The sequence below is a fragment of the Ophidiomyces ophidiicola genome (assembly GCF_022830035.1).
Source record: "Ophidiomyces ophidiicola strain CBS 122913 chromosome Unknown scaffold_7, whole genome shotgun sequence".
Classification (NCBI taxonomy): Eukaryota; Fungi; Ascomycota; class Eurotiomycetes; order Onygenales; family Onygenaceae; genus Ophidiomyces; species Ophidiomyces ophidiicola.
Window position 1 is genome coordinate 748,152 of NW_026054647.1, and position 22,823 is coordinate 770,974.

A 22,823-nucleotide genomic window follows, 5' to 3' on the forward strand; every position below is an offset into this window, starting at 1 on the left:
TTGCTAGAGATTTTTCATATGTTTTTCCCATAGCCTTGATTATAGCATGTTCATCTATAAGTATCCATGTCTCATTCATTAGGAGCAAGACCAGACGCAATATTATAGACGCTCAGTCACATGATCATCACGTGCTCCTGTGTCGTCCGATAAGTACATATTATTTTGAGCCCCTATCAAGCTCGGATAGTTAACAATACTTATGTAAGCATCTGCAACATCCGCCATGACATAGTTGCTTCACGGCTTTTGACTTGGGAGTCAAGAATGCGCCCCACACAGTGATTTGTCGTTTTCTTTTTTCTAATATGTCTGAAAAGAAAATAGAGCAATGGGAGGTGGAGCGTTATTGGGAAATCTTCTCTTCCCTCTCCAATGGCCAGTCCCGCTTGAATAACGCTCAAGCGGCAACCGTTCTGAGAAACAGCCGGTTAAGGGATGACCAGCTGGAGAAAGTCTGGGATCTTGCAGATGTTGACGGAGATGGAGAGCTGGATTTTGAAGAATTTTGCGTGGCTATGAGACTTATTTTTGATCTCGTTAATGGAGTATGAGCAATGTCGCGCTGTAAGGAAGACTACGCATCTCGCTGACCAACATGCCAACTAGGAATTAGCAGACGTCCCACGCCAGCTACCAGAATGGCTGGTCCCAGAGTCGAAAGCTCATCTTGTCCAGGCTACACAAGCACTATCTGGCCACCAGCCGCAATTCGAAAGAGTAGAGGACGACGACGATACACCAGGCTTAAAAGATGGCTTCGATTGGTACATGAGCCCTAGCGACAAAGCCAAATATGAAGATATATACTCTGCAAATAAAAATCACCGTGGAGAGTTAGCTTGTAAGCCACTCCTATCTTATTGTCGCATTTTATGCTTCAGTATACTGATGAACACTTGCGGCTAGTCTCTTCGCTCCAACAACTCTACGATTCCCTCGCCGTACCTGACACAGACATCCGCTCCGCCTGGAACCTGGTTAATCCAAACGCCTCTTCTACTATTAATAAAGACGCATCCCTCGCATTTCTTCATATACTCAACAATAGACATGAAGGCTATCGCATCCCACGAACCATCCCCGCTTCCCTCCGCTCCTCTTTCGAATCAAATAAAATCGATTACCAGCTTGACAACGTTCGCACCGCTAAACGATGGGGTGTTAATAATGATGGAGACACAAGTACAGGCCGCAAGGCAAAGTTTGGGGACGCATACCTCAGCCGATTGGGTGTTGGTGGAAGAGCAAGCTATAAGCCCCAGGGAACTGATTTCAGTGGAACAGTTCAAGATGAAGAATGGGAGAAGGTTAGGCTGCGACGTGAGCTTGCGGAGCTAGAAAAGAAGCTGGAGGCTGCCAACACGGCCGCCGAAGAACGTGCTAACGGCCGACGGACCGCTGGCGGCCCAAATTGGGCATTAATTAAAAAAGAAGCCCTACAAATGTTAGAATATAAGGAGCGAGAGCTGAGAGAATTGAGAGAGGGCACAGGCAGAGTGAAAGAAGGCGAGAACTTGCAGCGTTTACGAGATGATGTGCAGACTGTGGGCGAGCAGCTTGAGGGTTTAAAGGCACACCAGGCCAAGCGGAATGAAGCTTTGGCAGACTTACGCCGTGATATTGAAGAGGAGAAGCGTAATAGATAGTTTATCATGTCTTTAGTCTTTTAGCGTTGGCAATAGTATATATCTACTTTCATAGATTTATTCTTGGATACTAGTTGACGCTTTAAAAGGAGCACATTCACGCAACGTTTAGATGTTTCGGCGCGCTTTATTAAATATTTTATTCTATTGCATACTTTGGGCATTAGATAGGTATGTACTGTACATTCTATAGAGTAAGATCCTTCTTCAACTGCAAGCAAATATTGAATGGGATGGCGATACGGCGGTTATGCTGCGCCATCTATTCTTTCAGAATATCCGTTACATCGCCCCCGCGGTTTTTCTTAACTGCCAGAAACGTGTTCGCGCTTCTATCTAGACCATTTTCCGCTCTATTATATGCTTCCTCGCTTCTATCCGTTAATATTTCTAGCTCTTTTCTTGATAAGAGCGACTCTGGCTTAGATCCGGCACCAACATCAAATACCTCCAACCGATCTCCTTCAAGAATTTTTCGTAATTCGTCAGTGTCTTTTTGCTCAGTAGAAGACATGTCAAGTAAATTCTTGAATTTGCCTTTTTGAATGACCAGTCTCTCAAGTCGACGCTTGGAATCTGCGCTTTCTAAAAGTTTTTGCTCAACTGTTCCCCTGGAAGCCAGTCTATAGACGATTACAGGCTTTGTCTGTCCAATACGGTGAGCACGATCTTGAGCTTGGAGATCTAGCTGTGGATTCCAGTCCGAGTCAAAAAGAATGACTGTATCAGCAGCAGTAAGGTTAATACCTAGGCCGCCAGCTCGAGTACTTAAAAGAAATATTCTATGATCCGGATCGTTATTGAAAGAGTCAATCTGGAGTTGGCGGTCCGACTGGTTAACATCGCCATCAATGCGGCAACACTTCCAATCGCGGAGATATGTCCAATCCTGAAGAATGTTGAGTTGTGTTTTGAACTGAGAGAATATCAGGATCTTATGGCCCCTGGATAGCAGAAAGGGAACAAGTCGGTCTAGAAGAAGCATTTTACCAGAGGCTGTCACGAGGGACTCATCAACGTCAGAATCTTGGTCCCAAGGCCAGTAAAAATTATGAGGCGAGTTGCAAGCCAAACGAGCCTGCATTAGGGGGTTTTGAAGCTTTTTTGTAGAAATCTCTTTTCCTGTAGGTGATGTTAGTAATGTGTATCCCATCCCAGGTAGAGAAATAAGGCAGCATACTCGCTAATTGCATAGTCTTCACTCGTTCAATCTCTATCAACTCGTCCTCACTGAGTTCCGACTCTTTGAACTCTTCTTGCTTCCCATTCTCCAACTCCCTCAGTTTCGCATTAAACTCTCGATCACTAATCTCTCTATAATCCGTTTTCCGTTTTCCACGTCGTCTTAGAGTGGCGCCGGGTGTAGAACTTTGGTCGGATCTGATGCTTTTATTCGGGGTAGAACTGCCGCTCTGGGTGGAGCTTCGTTTCAAACTTCGGGATCCTGACGGCCTCCCTGACGCATTTTTTTGCTCAAGTCTGTCAAAAGCTTTACCTTCCAGGTATTGTCGACCAGTACCTTGGACTATTGCAAGATAGAGCTCCTTCTGTTCTGGAGTCAAAGGGGCATACAATATATATTCCCGCTTCTTTGGCAAATTTGTTTCAACGTCTGTCTTCACTCGGCGCAACAGGAATGGTTTCAGAATTGCATGCATTGTTGACACCAGATTTTGTTTTCTCTTTTCAACAATATCTTTTTTTGCCGTTGAATCGAGGATAGAAGAAAAATCAAACCAATTTTGAAAGCTGTTTAAGTCACTAAAAACTTCTGGGAGCAAAAAGTGAAGAAGCGACCACAGCTCCGCAATATTGTTCTGTAGGGGGGTCCCTGTCAACAGGAGTCGGTTTGCGGAGTTATACAACATTAACTCTTGTATCAGCCGGCAGTTCATGTTCTTTAGCCGATGGCCCTCGTCCTGCTCAGTGGTCAGAATCTGGATATTATGAACGCAACCAGCCCTCAACTTACAACAATAATGTATTTCCATTGGTAGTCTGCAAGAAATTTCCGGTCATTCATGCATATTTCATATGAAGTGCAAACTACAGGAAAATCGAAGTTTTTCTGGTCCTGTACTTTCATTCGTAGCTGTCTAATCTGAGCACGATCCTCCTTTGTTCCATGATACAAAACAGTTTTGATTTTAGGCGTCCATCGAGCAAATTCATTCACCCAATTGCTTAGTGTGCTAAGCGGCGTTGCGATCAGAAATGGTCCAGAGATTTTATGTTCCTTGAAAAACGCAATCAGCGATATGGCTTGCACTGTCTTTCCAAGACCCATTTCATCTGCAAGAATGCCGCAGAGCCCGTTCATCCACAGGGATTTTAGCCATTCCAAGCCTTCAAGCTGATAGTCCCTCATCCGCCCGCCCGTGACCAGTGCAGGTTGCTGAGTTGCCACTAATTCCTGCGACCCTAGTGTAGTAGGCTTACTTTCGAATTCTTCTGCGGCTTGAGCAAGCGCTTCTTGAACAGTTGGGTTATTCTCTGGTATGCCAACATCGGCCTTGTGGAAATAATTTGTAAGGGAGTTGCTGGAAATGACTACTTTAGCCTGGTTTTTGATGAGTGCTTTTGGTAAACGCGGCTCTGAAGCCAAGTCCTTGCTGGGTGCAGTGGGCTGGGGCTGTTTAGCTTGCTTCTCATTAGCCCTAGTCACTCGTCTCGAAGTAGCTTCATTTGATTTCTTTTTCTTCTTTTGGTCGGCAGCGCTCTTCTTAGCTGCTGCTTTTCGAGCCTCTTCTTGTTGTCTTTTTCGTTGGTCCTTCATTTTCTCCGCCATAATTGCAACGAAAACCTACTTAGTATGTCAGTTTATCTACCAAAATCTCTAGTGTAGGATAATATCAACGTACAGAACTAGTCTTTAATAGTTTTGTCAACGCTTTAGCCTTGAGGTCCATATCTTCCTCGTCATCCTCCGAATGGATGCCCAAATTGGAAACCCCATGGTCATTATCAGCACCTCCCACGTTCGTTATATTTTCCTTTTTTGGGGAACCGGAATAAGGACTAGTGATAGGTGTGGAAGGTAGATATATGGAAGATTGACCAGATACATTGGAAGACATCGCTTTAGTTCAATTGATCTCCTACACAAGGATAAAAGGCATTAGAATTCATGCTTCATGTCTATAGATATACACTTACTTAGCATATATGTATACTCTCAGATTGGTTTGTAGGTATTCAAATTATCTTCAAACAAGAAAGGTACAAGCACTTTGATGTTTGTCTTCTCAGCCGGTCAGCATTTGATGTTTGACAAAACGCCACACCAACGCGACGCGAGTTCACGTGTTTGGCATTCAATTTAACTCACCCTTGCCAAACATTTAGTAAGCTAGTAAACTAACTAACCAACTCGTCTGACTAAGCAAGTCCTTGGTCGGGTCAGTCAGGTGATATATCACGGGACTTATCAGGTGACCAAATCTTTGAGCCCTGGGAGTTGGCTGGAGAACTGCAGCAGTGTACAGAGTACGGAGTAGGTTCAATAGAATGATGCCATGGAGGATTGAGAAGTCAAGCTCAATCTGATTAAGACATCAGTAAGACGCCTCCCCAATGAATTGTGTTACCTAAAGCAGATAGCGAATGGTCAAGGCGATTGACGGCATTCAACGGGTCCACTTCGCTCTAGTTGAACACAATGACCCTCATCCTAAGAATATCATGATCGTCCCTGGCGCCCCGGCAAGAGTTGTGTGGATAGATTAGTAATACTCAGTAACTTAATCTGATTATACAATATCAAGATCTGTTAAGTCACTTTGCAACATCTGGGGACAGTTCAACCCGCATCATCTCAGTTGCACACTCATAACAACTGTACTTGGAATCACTAATTACCAGTCAAGACGCCTGGGGACCTGCAAACGGACAAACTGAGTCTAACTCAATACAAAACCCATACCAAGTTACAGTTTTCCTACCACCTTTTTTAAATCCATAGGAGAGAGGGACACCTCAAAGGACGAATGAAACATTTACACAAACAAATTCACTCAAAAGACAAAAAGAATTGGTTGAACCAAAGCAAAACTGAGACCATCACAAACAAAAAAAACATCAGCCAACATAACTGCATCGTCCAAGATACCAGAATTCAAAATTTGTACTGGACATTTGACCTGGGTGGGCGCAGGGCTCTCGTTCCAGGCGGGTTTAGCCTTGAGCTTTTTCTTTTCTGAGTCTCTGTAGGAGACCTCTTCCCCTGTCGCTTTCTGGTCTTGCATATTTTTAACGACTCTGGCAAGGTTGGCTCGCTCTGCACTCCAGGCTGTTCCGAGTCACTGGCAGGTAGTTTTTCATAGCTGAGATTGTCGAAGTCTGGGGTATCATCACCTCGCCCACCAATTTCGGTGTTCTGTGCTGTTCCATTGAAATACATTTGCGATGGTTGAAACACGGGTTGTTTGGCTGTAGCCTCACGCTTGAACTCTGCATTTTGGAGCACAGACGAGGTTGTGTTGACCTCCGTTTCGGAGATTAAGACTTCGGATTTTCTCTCTGCACTGATGTTTTCCTCTTCTGTTACCACAGCAGAAGCTTCTAAAAGCATCTGTACCAGTTCGTCTGTCATAATTATGTCATCGTTACTGGCAGCATGGTCTTGTCTAGAGTTCAGGAGCTCAATAGGGGCTTGTGGAAGTGATACCGGCGAATCTGGTGGGTCCTTCTTAGACTCATTCTTCCCTTCCAAAATGAGTGTATTTGACGCTTGGCCTTGTTCTTCTTCGCTATATTCACCATTTGTGTCGGGAGAATCCAGCATGGCTGAAAGTTGATCGGAGCCTACTTCTCGAGGTGTTGTTGGTATGTCACTAATGTTGTAGAAACTAGTATTACCTGCCTGCTTTAGTGGTGAGGTACGGATAGGGAGCTGCATGGCTTGGGGTTTTGTTGACGCTTGATTATGGGTATTTGGCCGGGATAAATGGCGAATTTCACTTTCTGCCCTGACAGGTAGCAATATATCCTGTAGGTTCTTTCGAGCACTGGATTCTGCAGTCAAGGGAACGGAACTGGAAGCTAGAAGATCGTACCACCATGAGCCAGACAGTGCTCTCTCCAATGGCTTTTTGTGCTTCTGCTTCCCTTTTGTCGGTGTTGAGGTTGGCTTTACATTTTCCTTCAAGTTCAATACTGCCGATGCCTCTGAAAATGAATCGGATGGAATGGGGTCAAAAGATTGCCTCTGGGGAGTTGAGACAGAGCTAACGAAAGGCAATGGCGGACTGGATGGGAATAGTTGTAACTCCACAGGAATTTCAAAAAAGCTATCAACCCTCGCAGCGCCTTCTGGACCGATACTTACGCGAAAGATCGTATCTTCAGAGTTTGCTTCTGATGCAGCATAACTTCGAGGGCTAAAGGGTGTATTATAAGGTGTTTCGTTTTTATAAAGGATGTCATTGGCTGTGTCCTTGCCTGAGGAACATAATCGATATGGTTTCGTTTCTGCTGTCTCCTTAGGGGGACTTGTTTCCTTAAAGTCAGTGTCTTTCGGTATCCCTACAGACTCAATTGGGCGAATATTCGGTGTTAGTTCTGAAGCATTCACTGGATGTGGAGGTTGAGACACAGGGTTAGGGCGCTGAAGGCTGCTTCGTGGGGGGCTTTGTGCACCTATCGCTGAGACAGTATCCTGCTGAATCCCATCCGGGTGATTAGGATCAAATACCCACACAAGGTCCTCCACGGCAGATTGGTTATTACCTGATGGCGCCTGGATTTCAGCAAAACCAGAACTCCATTGACCCGCAAGACTGGGGTCGAGGCCGATCCGACGCAAATAACACCTTGCCGCGACGACATCCTTTGCTGTGCTCATCCAATAATCCGGGCGTGAGCCTGTGGTCAATTCTCGAAGATAACGTTCTGAATTATTCTGGAATATAAGCTGAGCTGGAACGCGCGATTGTTTCAATGAACTGTTATCTATTTGAAGAAGGGCCCTGTGCTGCTTATCTCGCATCTCTTTGAGATACGTATTCTCCCTTTCTACCTGCCCCACCCGTGCCGTGATATGTTCAAATGCATCTCTTTCGTCTTGGGGGGAAAGCTTCAGTAGCGTCATAATCTGTGCCCAGTGGTACCGATCGCTCAGGTTCTCAATGATCGTGGTTTGAAGAATGGGCCCAAGGTCTCTCCATTCCACATTACGAAAGTGATCGGGATTAATTCCGTAATCCACAATATTATTCCCATCCCCTTCTTCAACAATGTTATTGTCTTCTTCCTCATCACTCGTCTCAAACTCGTACATATCGAGAACATTTTCTTCTTCAGGCTCGATGCCATCACCATCAAAGTCCATCATTTTATTTCCTAGTTCATCTCGCGGTTGACATTGTGTTTGCATTGGGGTCATATCTGGTGGAGTTGGGAGAGGAGGCCTGCAGCCGCCTCTCGGAAACTGTATTCCTGCCGCTTGTCCTCTTTTTCTCTTCTCTGATAATGACCTTTCTCCTTTAGACCGCGTCTCACTCTCCGGGAGAGGATGGTCTAACGTAGGGAAAGAAGCGGAGTTATTAATACCACATTCAGTCTTCATCGGAAACACGTTTCTGGAATACACGGAAGGGGACGGCGATGTGCCAGGAGAAGAGACCGAACGGGTTACGGACCGGGGGATCGTAATAATGTCATCTGCAAAACGAACAGGTGGGCGAAGAGCGCCCCGCTCTCGAAGACGCATTGTTTCACCAACGAGTGTTTTGCTATTTTGAATATTTTATTCTTCCGTTCCCTTTTTTTTTTTTTTTTTCAGGGCTGCAAAGGGAGCTAGTTTAAATGGAAGAGTGCAAAGGCACAGCCAACTAGCTTCAACACATATAAGCAGTTGGTATGAACTCAGGAAAAATGTGAGTCTATGTTTTAATAATGGTTAAATGAGCATAAGGTTACTCAGGATAGAGAGGTAAAAAATAATCACAAAAGATGCCTCATCCTCAAGGAACAGGTATCAAGGAGAGTCAAGAGGATGTAGAGTGAAGGACTGAATCTTCACTAGGTTCTCTGAGTAACTGTAACGGGCCAATATTGGATTGCCTTGCCGCCAATGTTGTCATGCTAGAAAATTCCGCTTGTATTAGAGTGAACAGAAAGATTTCCCGTAATTTAAGGGAATATTCCCCCTTTGGGGGATAGAAATATAAACAAAGATATCATATATTAGTGATGAGATGCGCTAAGGATGACGAATACAATGAATTTTTATTGTATGGGCAATTTGTCATTCAACGTGCGCGCCATATGCTATAAACATGTGCAATGAGTGAATTCAACCCCAAGGAAGAGCTTGGTCAGTGATTCAGACACACTGCCTGTAAAAATAGAAAACGAAGGCATATGAAGGCACCCTAAATCAAATCTTGATTGCTTCATATATTAAAAGCTCACCTTGAAAACAAGATGTAAGATGTTACCCATGCGTCGCGTGATGCCGTTGCAAAACGGCAGCAAGATAATTCCCCGTCAGTTTACAGGAAGAGCGAGCCACTCAACACAGATAATAGACTCAGTCTTGGATCAGTTTTGTTTCCTCCAACGCCCTTCCCTGTCCTGCATCGAGCTCAATTCCCTCGAGTAGCGGCTTCCCGGATAGGGACTGGGGTGATCGATACCAAGCTTGCATTGAGCAAAAACCTTCAAAATATTTAATATGGTTTTGAGGGGCTTGGAGCAGGCGTTTGGCATTTGTACAGACACAGGAGATCATAATGTTGCCTAAAGCTCTACCCACCATGCTATCAGTACGCCTGCTCATCGATTCCAGTCTCATAAAGGCGGATACCGTATGCACCACAGGAGAAGCTGCACTTAAAGGTAATAAATAGTAGTAAACGTGGCTTTTTTTTATATTAAAGGGCTGGAGGAAAAACTGCATGGTTTGGTAATGTCTCGTGAGGCCAAAAGAGGAGCTAAGTATAAAAAAGGGGGATATAATGAGCCTCTCCGCTTGTCGAATGATAGCCTCGACGAGTAATAGTCGACTTAGCCATTCTGTTTCTAGGGATCGAAGAAAATTGGGATATACGAAATGACGACACGAGTAACTGGGACGTCGTCGCTCCTAAAGGGCGCAACCCTGTGTACGACGCATAAGCAAAACCATTTTTTGTGTTGGTCGAGTCAAATGTGCCAGCAATAAACAATATCCACAAAAGACTATGGGAAAAAGGAAGAGATATATCTTGTTTGTTTGGGACGAAGGCAGTCCTGGAACCGCTAAATCGAGTTTTTTCGGTGTCGCCTCTTCGCTTTTTCACTCAGGAACGCAAAGAGAGGGTCAAATATGACGGTGGTTTCTTCATATGAACATGTGTGTGCGTGGTATGCATACAAGGCTTGTAGTCTCGTAACAAGACAGATAGACTGGAGCTTCACGCCGTGGGTTGTGACGGTGGCAAGTCGTGGGAAGTGTTTTTGGCGCCGGAGTGGGGTCACTTGAAGTTGAGTTTGGCTAACCCTAATCTGGCGCCCCTTGTAGAGCCTCATTTTGAGTCGCAGGGGCGCCCCTGACATCCTTTAAACCGCCAACTCACGGCGGCACAACTTGCAGACCAGCATGTTAGGCGAGGTGGTGCCCTAGATGCACCACGAACATCACACCCGTACCAGCCAACCGGCTATTGACACCTCCCTACGCAAGAATGATCAGGTCTAATGATACAGGTAACGGCAGTGCAATGCTTCATCTACAGAGTATATGATATCGCTCTTCAAACAAAGAAACCCGCGTTCCTGATACCGCTCATGTTGGATAAGGGGTACATAGTAAATAGTTATATTCATTTGCCTTCAGGCAGAAAAAAAGTACGCTGTCGAATGCATCGGACGGGGTATAATGCCGGAAACGCTTGCTCACGAGGCCGCCCAAATTAGTCAAACACAAATTTTTCCCGAAAAAGAAGGCAGCCACATTTTATCAATCATCCGATCTTGTTACTGCAAAAAAACGCTGAACGCATACAAGCCCGTCCAGCCCCATAACTAGAAAGACAGGCTGACTATGCTGCCAAAAAGAAACACCTGCAGATGCATTCACTCATTCACATTTAATCGTCTTCCGCAACTCTTTGACGACTTTCTCTAACTCATCTAGTCGAGAATCTTTCTGCTGTATTTCAGTTCTAAGGCGAACGACTTCGCCGCGCAGGGAATCGACACCAGAGCTGTTTCCGGGATCGCTCATTGTTCGCTTTCTTTTTTTTGCCGGTTGAATTGGTGACGCCGAACCAGAGACTTTTCCTGGTATCTTCTCTGAGCCAGAAGGGCTTCGTTTTGTTGAGGGGGTTGAAAGAATCGTATTTTTCTGCGATGCTCTACTGTGTAGTCGTCGCAGGTGCTCATTAAGGTTCTCTTGCCGGGTAAACCCCTTTCCTGAGCTACGGTTGCACTCTGTGTGTGGGCACATTAACCTTTTTTGCGGCGTGTGCATGTCATGCACTTCTCGCTGATGTCGAAGCAAACCCCCTGAGTATGTAAACCCGGGTAGCTTTGTGCAATCTGGGTTGCAACATTTATAGGGTCTGTCATGTTTGTCCATATGTTTACTGTATGAAAGTGAGAATTGTTAGGCTAGATGAAGCAGGCGGTAAGAGCATAGGGGGAGTACTTACTTCCATTCGCAAGGCCTACGAAAAGTTGGAGTAATATTTCGGCATTCAGGGTGATCACAATAAATTTGCCCTGCTTCATTTCTAGGGGGATCGCGCGCACGTTTAATTGCCAACCTTGGGCGTTTTAACCCTCCTGTTAAGCGGTTGCTTTTGGAAGCCGCTGACATGACCGTCTTTTTTATGACGGCCACAACAGTGATCGGCGTGGAGGCCACAGCCCGGGGACTAGAGCAGTCAGAATCTCCACTTGCGTCAGACATGAGTGAAATATGGTCGCTTTGAGTAGTATTCTTTGATGAGATATCAGACTGATACATTTCCACAGGTACAAGCAGGGCGATTAGGCCCTTATAAATGGTAAACAGGGCGGCAATATCGAGCACGATTATGTAACCTCGATGCGGCTCATCAGTGTGGGCAGATTCAACTGGCGGATGGCATTATTGACCAGTAGAAGAATGGGTAGAGCGAGAAATGTCATTTGAAACTCTAAGAACAAACGCGTCCTTCCGCAGGGCTTCTCAGCGCTTAGAGTAGTGGCCTCACAACGAACAGCAATAGAGCGTTTCCCTAAGTGGAGATATTAGTAGCTAAATGACGCTGCCTAACCGTATTCGTGCTATAGCATTTCAATCGAAGGACAAGGTATGTCGCCGTACTAGGGTACACTTGCCATTCCCATTTAAGCAAGCAGGAAGAGAAACTTTAGAGAAGGCTGTGCCGTGACTCACTATGTAATCAGCGACTAAACTTTCAGCACAATCCGCGGAACTTCGACTAGTTATCCAGCCAGGTGCAGGGGTGTGGATAAAAATGAGTTATCGGAGTTCCTTAACTAAATAGCGGACTCACGCGGGTCCTAGACGACGATCACCTGAGACAATCCAGGTCGGGGGATTCCAAATCAGAAGCTCGACCAACGACTATAAGCGATACAGTCAAGTTATAACTACCTGTTGGTATGTCAGCACATCAAAGACTGGAACGAGCCCCGGAGCCCAAAACGGAGTAGCGCAGTCGGTGACTAATGGGCGGGATGACATAAACGCTCGGTAAGGCGGGAAGACGCGCGCCAGGAACGGTGTGATGGGGCAGGCGGCGCACGTGATGTGACGAGTTCGCGCCACCACGGCGACTGCCTGGTCACACTTCGTCACGCCTTGGGTTTCGGGGAACAGGGTGGCTTTGCGGTAGCCTGCAGGCGAGAGAAAGAAGGAAAGCGAAAAAAAAAAAAAAAAAAAAAAAAAAAAAAGGAGGTGCCTGTTGCGCACGTAATAAGTACTATTTCCGCAGGCTGAGAGATTTTCTGCCCGGAACACTTGTCCCAAGCTTCTTATTTTGAATATACGACATTTTGTTGCCACGGGTTCATATTGACAATTGGCAGATGCCCGTCGCTAGAAAGCTACGGGTATCGCTGTCTGAGAGTAGTGGTTAAACCTACCTCGCTTTCGTGTGCCCACGATAAGGCTTACACGAATCCGTTTAAGTGCGGTGCGCAAAGGGTCGTAAAACGGCATCGGGATAAACACGTCGATATCTGACATGCAAAATGTGTCATCTATGTCGAATGCTCTGAAGCCACGTTGTGCCTGGTCTGCTTGATAGTCATTGGCCGATTGTAATCCTGGGATTAGCATCATGCTGCCGAGATAATCAAAAACGGGTCTGCCTGGCAACGTAGCCGTGGCATTGTTTTCCAAGGCATGAAGACCGCGAATTCATCCCAAATATAAAGGCCAATTCCCCTTAGCTTTTCTATTACCATTGCAGGAGTTTCAAATTTCGGGTTTTCGAGTATCCAAATTCACAACTAGGGGCGGAAGAGGTAGATTTTGAGCTGTTATCAGTATAACATGACGTATTGAGTGGTTACAAGATCCTAATCTTTTTTAGAGTTTGGGGTTTTTGAATTTCAACCGGTGCGTGGAAGCGTATACCCAGGGCCAGGTGGCAGCTGATGAGCTTTCATATATCCATTAATTCATTCCAGCAATTAGTGCTGTGCGAAGGTCTAATTCTCCAAACTCATAAACGGTCGTCCAACGGTAAAGGTATTTGAAAGTGGGGGGGTATTTGTCCCCAAAGAAATATATAAATGAAAAGTATCCATTTCATAGGAAACCGACAACCAAACCTCCAAGAAAAGGAAATGTCGTGAGTATAACTGGAAGTTTAGGAGCTAAGGAATTTCCTGTACTCGCCACTTGTCGTCCCCCGCTTCCAGAATTATATCCATTTGCTAGTCCCGAATGGCCATCAAGTCCAGAATCGGAGTTGGGGATCGACAAAGGCGTTGGTGACGAAGTCAAAGAAGATTCAGAACTTTCTTGGGGGCGCCTCGACGTCCAAGTAGGGGGGTCTGAGGATGGCGCTGGGTGAGAAGTAGCCAAGGAACTTTTCAGCGTTTGTTTTGGAGTACGACTTGGAATCGGTATGGTTTCCCAAGGCCATTTAAGGCCGGCTTCATCCGCAGGTTCTGGTTTTTTTGGATCTTTCAGAGGTGCACGATGTTTAGGGCTCCTAGCACCCTTAGACTCAATAGGCGAGAGCACACTCAGAGAGTTTGGTGAAACAGTAGTTACGGTGGTCAGCGCCATCGCTGTTATGACATCAAGTCACCTAACAAAACGTCTGACGCTGGGGCTGCCAATGGATGACATCGTTGCAATTAGCAGGGCGCGGCGATTAAGGTCCAAAGCTATTTCATGGATATAAGCACACAAGCTTCAGAATGCATAAAATAGAGACGATACCGCTCACTACCAATTTCTCAAGGATAACTTTCTTGTCAAGGCTCCTCGAGGTAGCCCAAACCATTCTCTAGAAGTATCGTTTGGGGGCTGGGCATCGCGTAGTGTTTCTGCAATGGAACATGGACCGAGGAACGAAAACAAAAGGATAAGATGAAACCCAAACCCTAGTAGTGGCACCATTTTAGACCTTGAAGTTTCTTCTGTACTCACCATAAGTATCCACGAACCTGCCTTCGCTTTTATTTTCCGCGTCCCCTTTCCAGAACCTGATGCCCATCGAAGTGGCATGGGCTCCATTCCAATGCTGTGCTTGCTGCGAGAGTTCTAGAAATAGAAGGCCACCGGTTGGTGGGATTCGGGGAAAAACAGAATAGCGGGCCACCTTCTTGGCCGTTTAGGTCGCCCTGCAGCCACAGCCACTTTGATCGCCGATTGTTGCTAACGAACTAGTTACCCCGCCTTCACATAGGATCAGGGCGATATCGGGCCAGGGACCCATGCTTAGTTAACTAACTACGGCACAGCTACGGAAGTTCAAACTTAACCACGATGAAATCCCAACACGCGCGACCTGAAACAAGCTGAATTGTCTATCTACCTGTACAACTACACTGCTGAAGGTTGAACTAACAGTGTGGGTCCTGTTCAGCTCGGGGTCTAAAAACATCCAAGTATGCTTGGTACGACACATAGTTAGCTACTATTCCACGCCCACGCCGTATCACAAAGGAACTGCCACCGCGGCAATCTGAGAAACTGCCTTTCCATTCTCTCCGATGAGAGGGAAAGTTCCCTGGCAATCGACTTCCAATGTTTTTTTGCATTGCAGTGCTCTGTTTCGGAACTGTTCGCAGACTCCGGTTCCCCACCAATGATTACGTCCCTTCACTTTACCAGAAATCGAGCTGCTAGTTTGTGACTGTTGTGGCGGAGTGCCCTCGCAAGGATAGGTTTCCTGACTGCCACACGTCCAACGAGGTCTAGCTTTGCATTTGCCGCTGATTGTTACCGAGTAGGTCACGGTTACAAATCGACATTCGTGTTTGGCCGGACAATCGATAGTATCCCATGTCTGTTGAGTCGTCGTTTCGGATTTTTCAGTGCTCTGAGAATATTCTGCCGAAAGGTCAATCCCGATACCTTTTGCCGTCCCAGTCAGCTTTCCTCCCAGCTTCCAACCAGTCGAGGTAGCAACCGTGCGTGCTGTTGATTGAATAAGCTGCATCTTTAGGGTGCCGGTCGTGAGGTGATTTTGTCGGGTCATTTCCGTATTTGGTCTGGGAGTCACGGAAACGTTGATTACTTTTGTCAATGAGTTGCGCGTAAAGAACGTCACTTTCCCCCCACAATGGCGGCGCTCCTGATCACAAGTTGTTTCGGTAGTGTGGCCGTTGTCGAAGATTGGCGGCTTATTTGGAGAGATTGTATGGCGGGTTTTGATAATATCAACCAAACGATTAACTTCTGTTTGCCTGTCTGGTGTAAACTGCGCTTGTCGTTTAGCCACGGCTTCTTGCATCAGTTTTTGAAAGACCGGGCTCCGATATAATATTGCTATTTTCTGATTTTTTTTTGGCACACTTCTCCATGTAATGCCGGCCGCTGGCACAGCAAGCTCTTCGGTAGCCGGTATCGCATTTCCAAAGACATACACGGTGAAGGAGAGAAAGAGGAGGATAAAATGGCTAAACATTGTTGAGGTTTTGGAAGCCAAATATCTGTGAATCAAGAGACTTGGGCTGACCGATTGCAATGTAAGAGAACTGTATTGAAAGCTGATACAGGCTACACTTGAGAGTGCAGAACGCCCTTTATATACCCGGACGTCGCAGGTATAGAGACTGGAATTGAAAGCCTCGGGGCCCATCTCTTTACTTCCAGCATTTTTTTTTTATGTAAGTGCTGGGGAAAACATGGGGGGAAGGATGCACTATGCTGCTATGAAGAGAGTCCAGTGGCCGCAGGAATTGTTGGGCTGATCAGTTTGACGTCGTCATTTTCTCGCCTTTCCGGTTGCCGATGCTAATAGCCCGCGACGGCTGGATATACAATCCTTCTGTCGGGCGCAACAATAGGCTAAGTCCAGTGCTGCTAGCCGTTGTCCAATTGGAGGTGGAGTACAGTAGAGTACGCATGTTGTTGTTAGTCACGATCCTTCCCGTGCCATGAGCCCCGCCCCGCTCAAGTTTCACGCAGCCCGCGTACACGGGTCCCCTCACATGCCTATTCTGTTTTTGCCTCCGTCCCGGCTGGCATCATCCTCACAACAGACCCCGAAGCCATCTGTGGGAATTGTGAAGGATTACATTGTATCTTACTCCCGCCTTTTCTTTCAAGCCTGCGCCTTTTTATACATGTCCACAGTTGGCCACGAAGGTTCCATTGGTGATGTATCATTCCATTCCGCAAAGTCCACTATCCTTCAACACACGGGATGGCTGGCTCAACTTGACAGATGCGTTTGTGGGACATCATACCTTAGTATAGCAGGCCATATCCACTTCGTGCCTTAGAAATTTAGTTGCTTTCCAGAGCCACAGAAGGAATATCAATTGGACGCAGGACTCTGGCTGAAAATTTCAGCTACATATGTTTTTTATTGTATGCCCAACCTAAACCCTAGCTCAGTAAAGGTGTGGTAGAAGTCTCATATTCAAATCAACAGAGTGTCACGGCTATACCTCAAAGCATAACAACACTTATAGGGCAGACTGCAGAAGAGAGAGAGCGCGATATGAAACTTCCCAGAGAATCTCTCAAAAATTGTATTTCCAGGTACAGTAGGCGCTCTGTAGCTACTGCAGAAATATCAACTTTACTCATCCACCCTCATGGTTTCAAGAAAATGCATCCTTAACAGATATGCTGCCGGCCTATTTCAAATAGGTATAGCTAGCATGTACTCCGTGCGGAGTATGCATAATCAGATGGCTAGCTAACTAGGAAGGAGACTGTACCTACCAAGATAATAATTAACCGGATGCGGCTAGTGCCGCACCCCAACGCCTATCATGCCCAAGGTGTACGGAGTACGGAGTACTCCGTAGTACTTCGTAGGATCTCTAGTAAAGTGCGAGTTCTAACTAATAGCAAGGTTTATCTGTAGTATGGAGTAAAGTTGAACATGATTATTGTGGGGGGCAGTTCTGCTCAAAGGCACGGGCTGCCACCCCAAAAAAGGAATAGCGGTCGTCTTCGATTTTAATGTGCCAGCGCATTGGGAAATTGGGGTTACGGTTTTACATGTATTTTTGAAAAACCACACGGAGCTCGGAGTAGTTGACTTTAACTACTCCGTACTCTGTCACTTTAGGATAGAGAACTTGCAAACCTATCTACTTATACCAAACAATCATCAAAAACATGATTATAGGCATTAATAAATAGAATAAATACAATGAGAATCTGGCTACAAAAAATACACGCCTCTGAATGCAGCATGCTACTCCATACTGGGTAGGTACTTAAGCTATCGTCACTGCTACTCATCGCGGTGAGCTCTTTTCAAGTTAATGTCAGAGTCAGTGCTTCATCTGCTGGCCCCATAACTATCACTGAGGCTGAATTACCCAAGTGTTCTATTAATTAAAATGCTTTGTACTGGCCTTAAACTGCTCTTTATGTCCATTCAAAAAGCACCGTGGTCAAGGACCACGAATGCCCCTCCCCCCCACGTTCTCGTTTCCAGTGCCGCGCGTCCCCTGTCGCTTTATATTTCAGGAGTTATCTCTGGCCCAACCATTCCTACGAGAATAATAAGCCCTCTAGAAAATTACCACATTTCTTTGTCGGCGCATTATCTTTCCCTCTTCTTTTCTGTTATGGGGGCGGGCGCTTAGAGCGCGAGGCAATGGTAACCAACAAAATGATAGCTGGGCGCGGGCTATCAGCCGACTTTTCCCGTTAATACGGTACCGGATTATCACGAAATACAGATTATACACGGCAAAACAATTTATGTATTTGGGACAGTGTCGGTGACTTTGGGATTTCCTGATCAGGAAAGCTTTGTGGTTCGACATGCCTATGATGCCAGCGCTCCCAAGGGCTTTGCATTTGTCGCTGCTAGAAATGGGGTGATGGAATGCCAGTTCTACGAAGTGCTGGGCAGGGAAGATGGACGACCACTGGCACAATATCCGTTGAACTGCGAGACTGAGAAAAATATCGTCGCGGAAACTCTCTACCACTGTCTTTTCTTCAGGAATTAATATTCCATTTGTATTGAGCTTCAAACTACAACTTCTTCGTCTATTACTACTACCTACCAACTAAATTCAATCCTTAGTTCTAGAACACAAAATAGGCGTCATTCCCGAAAATAAATTCTTAGATAATTTAGCAAAAGGTAGTATTTTGAAGATCGTTCTTTTGCATTAAGATGAAACTGATGTGATTTGGGATCATTGAAAAGGTTCTTCCCCACCACAATCCCTCAACGTCCTTAGTACAACTTCATGAATAACAAAGCAATGTTCATGAATAGGAGGTATCCACTCTCCATTAACCTCAAACTATTCATGTCAGAATATTCAAAAAGAGACTTATGGAAGCTGGTACTAACCTGGAGCCATGGATAATTGAAGCCAATTCCCACAGCACAGATCAAAAATTTTAAGTATGTTGGGGAGGAGGAGAAGTGTATAACATGCTCTCCATAGTCTCCCGAACGATCAAGGGCAATCCTTTGAACCCCAACACGAGAAGGGTCGAGATACAACACTATCTTTTTCAGATCCTTAAACGGGATGTATGTTGCCTTTGACACGTAACTGAAAGGATCTGTTGGAGCAAGTGGCGACTTTATTGGAAAACCTGCATCAACCCACGCATCTTTGGGAGGATAGGGGGTTTTGTAGAAGAAGGGTTCTCCTCCCGTCCGGCTCAATACAGTAATCGCTCGGCATTTACGAGACTTTGAAAGGCCAAATTAGTGGGCGTGGCAAAGAGGCATAGATTTCAAACCACAAACATCTCGAATAACTCTCAGACCACGAATATCCACACCTTTTACTTCAGAAAACTCAGGGTCAAAGGGTTCAGCAGGATTGTTCAAAATCCAGCATGGGCGCCTGTTTTTCTGAGAAAAAGCAATGTCCACAATGCCCATCTCGTCACTTTTGACAGCAAAGTAATCTTCAAGGGTATATTCAGTCCATTGGCCACCTTCAGTTTCGTTAAGAATAGGATCAGAAACACGATTCAGATATAACCTCTTGCCGATGTTGATATAATGGATTCGTATTGAGGAGGTTTGTAACTTCAACTCAGTAACTGTAAGTCTGGTGTCTGGAATTTCAACGGAGTCAAGTTTCTCATTCGCTAACTGAGACGCTGTTTCTAGAATAAATAGTAACCGGCCAATATCATATTCCATGATCATTTTTTGGATTTCTTCTGGTAGCCTTGAAATTCCTGCCCTAAAGTCAAGCTTTTGTGCGTTCGAAAGAAGAATACAGTGAAAGCAGTCCAGAACGCCTTTATTAATTGCATTAACTGTGTGAGGTATGAGCTAGTCTTGGGTAAGGATATGCATTCTCCCTGTGGTTCAGGGTGGTAGAAAGCGCCATGTATGCTTGGGGGTGGAATCGATTTTAGGCAGAATGTTGGTTCAACCAGGTCAAGCAAGTGATACAGCTTCATAATCGAAATGCCATTGACAAGCCGGAGACATGGTTTGTGCAACAGCCATGCTCTTTCAAGGTAACTTGGTCCGGGATAACCGCAGTATGGGGTGAAAGAGTAATCTCCAACATTGAGTACATGGACATATGTCAGTTTGACAGTTTCTTCTATAAGACTACCGGCCTTTTGATTCACTGGCAAGACTCGGTAGCTGTCAGGCTGCGTAATATTCACATTATGCTGACAGAGGGGGCACGGATGGTAGTAGTATCCAGAAGGCATGTGGTAAAACACCTTCCAGAGAGTGGCGAAAATCGAGAGGGCTAGCTAGCCGTTCTAAGACGCTTAATACTCCGGACCCATTATTAGCATATTTCATGTTGTCTGAGAACTTTAATAAATATTAGAAAATAATGGTTTGTTCGCACGCACATGAATTTTTCAAGAAAGGAGGCAGATTTCTAGATAATAGTAGATTAATCGACACGCAACAAGATTCAAACCTTTCACATTGCACTGATCGTGTATGTTGGTGCTGGGCTGATGCTGTGGATGTCGTGAGCATTGCGTAGAAGATAAGTAGTTACGGAGTACGGAGTACTCTGTAGTTAGGCTGGAATTTTCCACTACTCCGTACTCTGTAACGAAGTGCCAATAGTCAACTTAAGTGATTAGTCAGCCATTCAAACGCGATCCTTTGATGACGGCGTACTCTGTACAGAGAGCCAACAGGTTTTTGTTTTGTGACCCCTAGGCTACGCTAAGAAGCTCGAATCTTGAACATTTCGCAATAATATGGAGCACGGAGTACGGAGTAGAGTCGTAGAGCAGCCTTGTACGGTTACGTAACTAGTGCGTAGTTAGTTACTTAGTGGATGACTTGGCAACCGACGTCGCCTCCCTGGCAGCTTGAAGTATCTCGTTGCGAAAAAACGGTCTGTCGACCAGAAGCGATTTGAGACTGCAGATTCTCCGTGTTACTGCCCATTGCCATGTCGCATAATGTGTCATTCCTGGGCACAAGGGGTGAGTGGCCTCCAACTACTTACCTACAGGTGCTAGGGACTAACAGGTTTGCGCCTACCAGCCTTCAACCACGAACAGAACAACGACGCGGAGGCCGAATATGATCGCCTCAGAGACTTGGCCAGGCAGGAGGCCAGCAAGCGCGGATCCTGCTTTGAACGCGTTTGTTTCCCGTCCTTCCCTTGTTTACGTAGTACATAGGTCCTGACAATAACTGCGGGAATTAGTCCAAACAAGCCTACGCTTCGGGCGATGGCGCTCTGGCCAAAGAGTTGTCGGAGCAAGGCAAATCCCACGGTCGTAAGATGGAGGAATACAACAAGCAAGCATCGGAATTCATCTTCCGCGAGAACAACTCAAATGGTCGCGTCCCGGACGACACCATTGATCTTCATGGCCAATTCGTAGAGGAAGCCGAGGATATCCTCGAAGAAAGAATTAAATACGCTAGGGCGCATGGCCAAACGCATCTTCATGTGTATGTGCCTTTGTCTTCACACAAGTATTACTGACAAAATTGACTTACTTTGATTCATAAAGTATCGTGGGCAAGGGTAACCACTCTGTTAACCACATCCAAAAAATCAAACCTCGTGTGGAGCAAGTCTGTCGCGATTTGGGCCTGCAATATCGCACTGAGGAAAATGCTGGAAGGATCTATGTCAACCTGACCGGTGGTCCAGCTGACATGCCCCCACAAGGGCAGCACCACAAGCCTCCACAGCAACATGGGGGCCAGCACCAACAGCAACAAGGGGGTGGTGTTGTGGAGGAAGTCGTTGCTAAAGCACTGCCAAAGATTTTGCGCAAGTTGGAAAAAGCTTGCTGTATTGTTATGTGAACTTTTTGACCCTCTCTGCAATATACCGCGGAGTAGATTTTGATATAACTCGGCTTTGTTAGGAGTTCTACTACTGGATGGATGGTGGGATCTTTGGACTACTATTTTTGGAATATTTATTAATTTGATATCCTGGTTGGTGGGAGATCTTCATGCTGTAGAGCGACGCGTGTCATTGCATTTAACTACTCCGTACTCATTTTAACAATTAAGAGTAAGGTTTACTGAGGGTGTGGAGATGATATACATATGTACGTATGGAGTGCTAAGTATATACAAGCAAAGCCCGCCCACTCTTTGCTACTCCACTCTAGTGCTCCTCCCACAATTCTGTAGGCAAAAAGAGGCCAAATTTGCGCCCTGCGCCTGCTCTCCACCTAAGCCATGGATAAGTGCGGAGTACGGACCAATAACAGTAGCTAGTTAGTAGGATTTTGATGTTGGCAGTGACATAATCAAGGCCAAGGTTTTACGTAACTAACTAACTTATAAACGCGGGGAGGGTGTATGGCGTAGTTGGTAAACGTCTGCAGGAATCCTTCTGGCATGGTTCATTGTTTTTGGGGAACAACCATCTGGGAAAGAAGGTCGTGAGTTCAAATCCTGCTATTCTCAAATGGTATTTTACCAACAGAGAAGCCTCTTCTCTGGATGGAGAGGATTCTCTCTATGAGACAAGGTTATTGGCTGCTGGGAACTAGAAAAGTTTAGAGTGGGTGATGATATGGGAGTTACATAAGCATATGCTAGATTAAGTTAATAGACTGAGCTTGTCAGTCTTAGTGTGATCTTATACATCTTGTTCTGATTTTCTATTGGTTCTTGTCATGTTTAGATATACCAGCTACACCTAGGTTTTGTGAGAATTTCTCTAGGGGGTATGATCTAAGAGGAGAATTTGATGAAAAGTCAAATAAGAGATCTTGGCCCCCCCTGGACATGCTACAGTTTGAGACTTAAACAGAATGGAGTGGTGGGAGCTCAGATATCAAGGATAACCCATGCTGTAACTAAGCCAGATTAGGGAGAGTGGCTCTTCAAAGTCTATGACTCCATAAGAGCCTATGAAAAATAATGAATAACAACAACTTATAAACGCCTTTATTCTCATAAGTACGGAGTACAGTGCCCTAGGATGTAGTACACTCTACAATGCCTATTATAGACACAAATGTCCTTAAAATTATCCGTGGAGATGCTAATCAACGCCGCCAGCCCTTTAGCAGAAAGAGTCCTGGGTATATACAAAGACAGATGACCATGCTCAATGCAGATTCGAGAAAAAAGCCCA

The 22,823-nt window shown here is 45.5% G+C and overlaps 7 protein-coding genes across 7 annotated transcripts; 2 read left to right on the forward strand and 5 right to left on the reverse strand.

Moving 5' to 3' along the window:
• Positions 1-308: 308 nt before the first annotated feature.
• END3 (endocytosis defective- protein) lies at positions 309-1,649 on the forward strand (the record flags this gene model as incomplete). The annotated part of the gene is made up of 3 exons (XM_049251730.1): positions 309-548; positions 610-844; positions 910-1,649. 3 exons carry the CDS (start codon positions 309-311, stop codon positions 1,647-1,649), a joined length of 1,215 nt encoding a protein of 404 aa, XP_049109535.1.
• A 262-nt stretch (positions 1,650-1,911) lies between these two features.
• Positions 1,912-4,726, reverse strand: IRC5 (putative ATPase; the record flags this gene model as incomplete). Its single annotated transcript, XM_049251731.1, has 4 exons — positions 1,912-2,771; positions 2,830-3,568; positions 3,622-4,452; positions 4,511-4,726. 4 exons carry the CDS (start codon positions 4,724-4,726, stop codon positions 1,912-1,914), a joined length of 2,646 nt encoding a protein of 881 aa, XP_049109536.1.
• Positions 4,727-5,763: 1,037 nt separating this feature from the next.
• Positions 5,764-8,358, reverse strand: LOZ57_002669 (uncharacterized protein; the record flags this gene model as incomplete). Its single annotated transcript, XM_049251732.1, has 1 exon — positions 5,764-8,358. One exon carries the CDS (start codon positions 8,356-8,358, stop codon positions 5,764-5,766), a length of 2,595 nt encoding a protein of 864 aa, XP_049109537.1.
• A 2,352-nt stretch (positions 8,359-10,710) lies between these two features.
• On the reverse strand, positions 10,711-12,927 carry LOZ57_002670 (uncharacterized protein; the record flags this gene model as incomplete). Its single annotated transcript, XM_049251733.1, has 4 exons — positions 10,711-11,218; positions 11,285-11,631; positions 11,679-11,854; positions 12,729-12,927. 4 exons carry the CDS (start codon positions 12,925-12,927, stop codon positions 10,711-10,713), a joined length of 1,230 nt encoding a protein of 409 aa, XP_049109538.1.
• A 471-nt stretch (positions 12,928-13,398) lies between these two features.
• On the reverse strand, positions 13,399-13,884 carry LOZ57_002671 (uncharacterized protein; the record flags this gene model as incomplete). Its single annotated transcript, XM_049251734.1, has 1 exon — positions 13,399-13,884. One exon carries the CDS (start codon positions 13,882-13,884, stop codon positions 13,399-13,401), a length of 486 nt encoding a protein of 161 aa, XP_049109539.1.
• A 4,559-nt stretch (positions 13,885-18,443) lies between these two features.
• Positions 18,444-19,417, reverse strand: LOZ57_002672 (uncharacterized protein; the record flags this gene model as incomplete). Its single annotated transcript, XM_049251735.1, has 3 exons — positions 18,444-18,554; positions 18,605-18,955; positions 19,013-19,417. 3 exons carry the CDS (start codon positions 19,415-19,417, stop codon positions 18,444-18,446), a joined length of 867 nt encoding a protein of 288 aa, XP_049109540.1.
• Positions 19,418-20,996: 1,579 nt separating this feature from the next.
• LOZ57_002673 (uncharacterized protein) lies at positions 20,997-21,532 on the forward strand (the record flags this gene model as incomplete). The annotated part of the gene is made up of 2 exons (XM_049251736.1): positions 20,997-21,169; positions 21,232-21,532. 2 exons carry the CDS (start codon positions 20,997-20,999, stop codon positions 21,530-21,532), a joined length of 474 nt encoding a protein of 157 aa, XP_049109541.1.
• Positions 21,533-22,823: the final 1,291 nt, after the last annotated feature.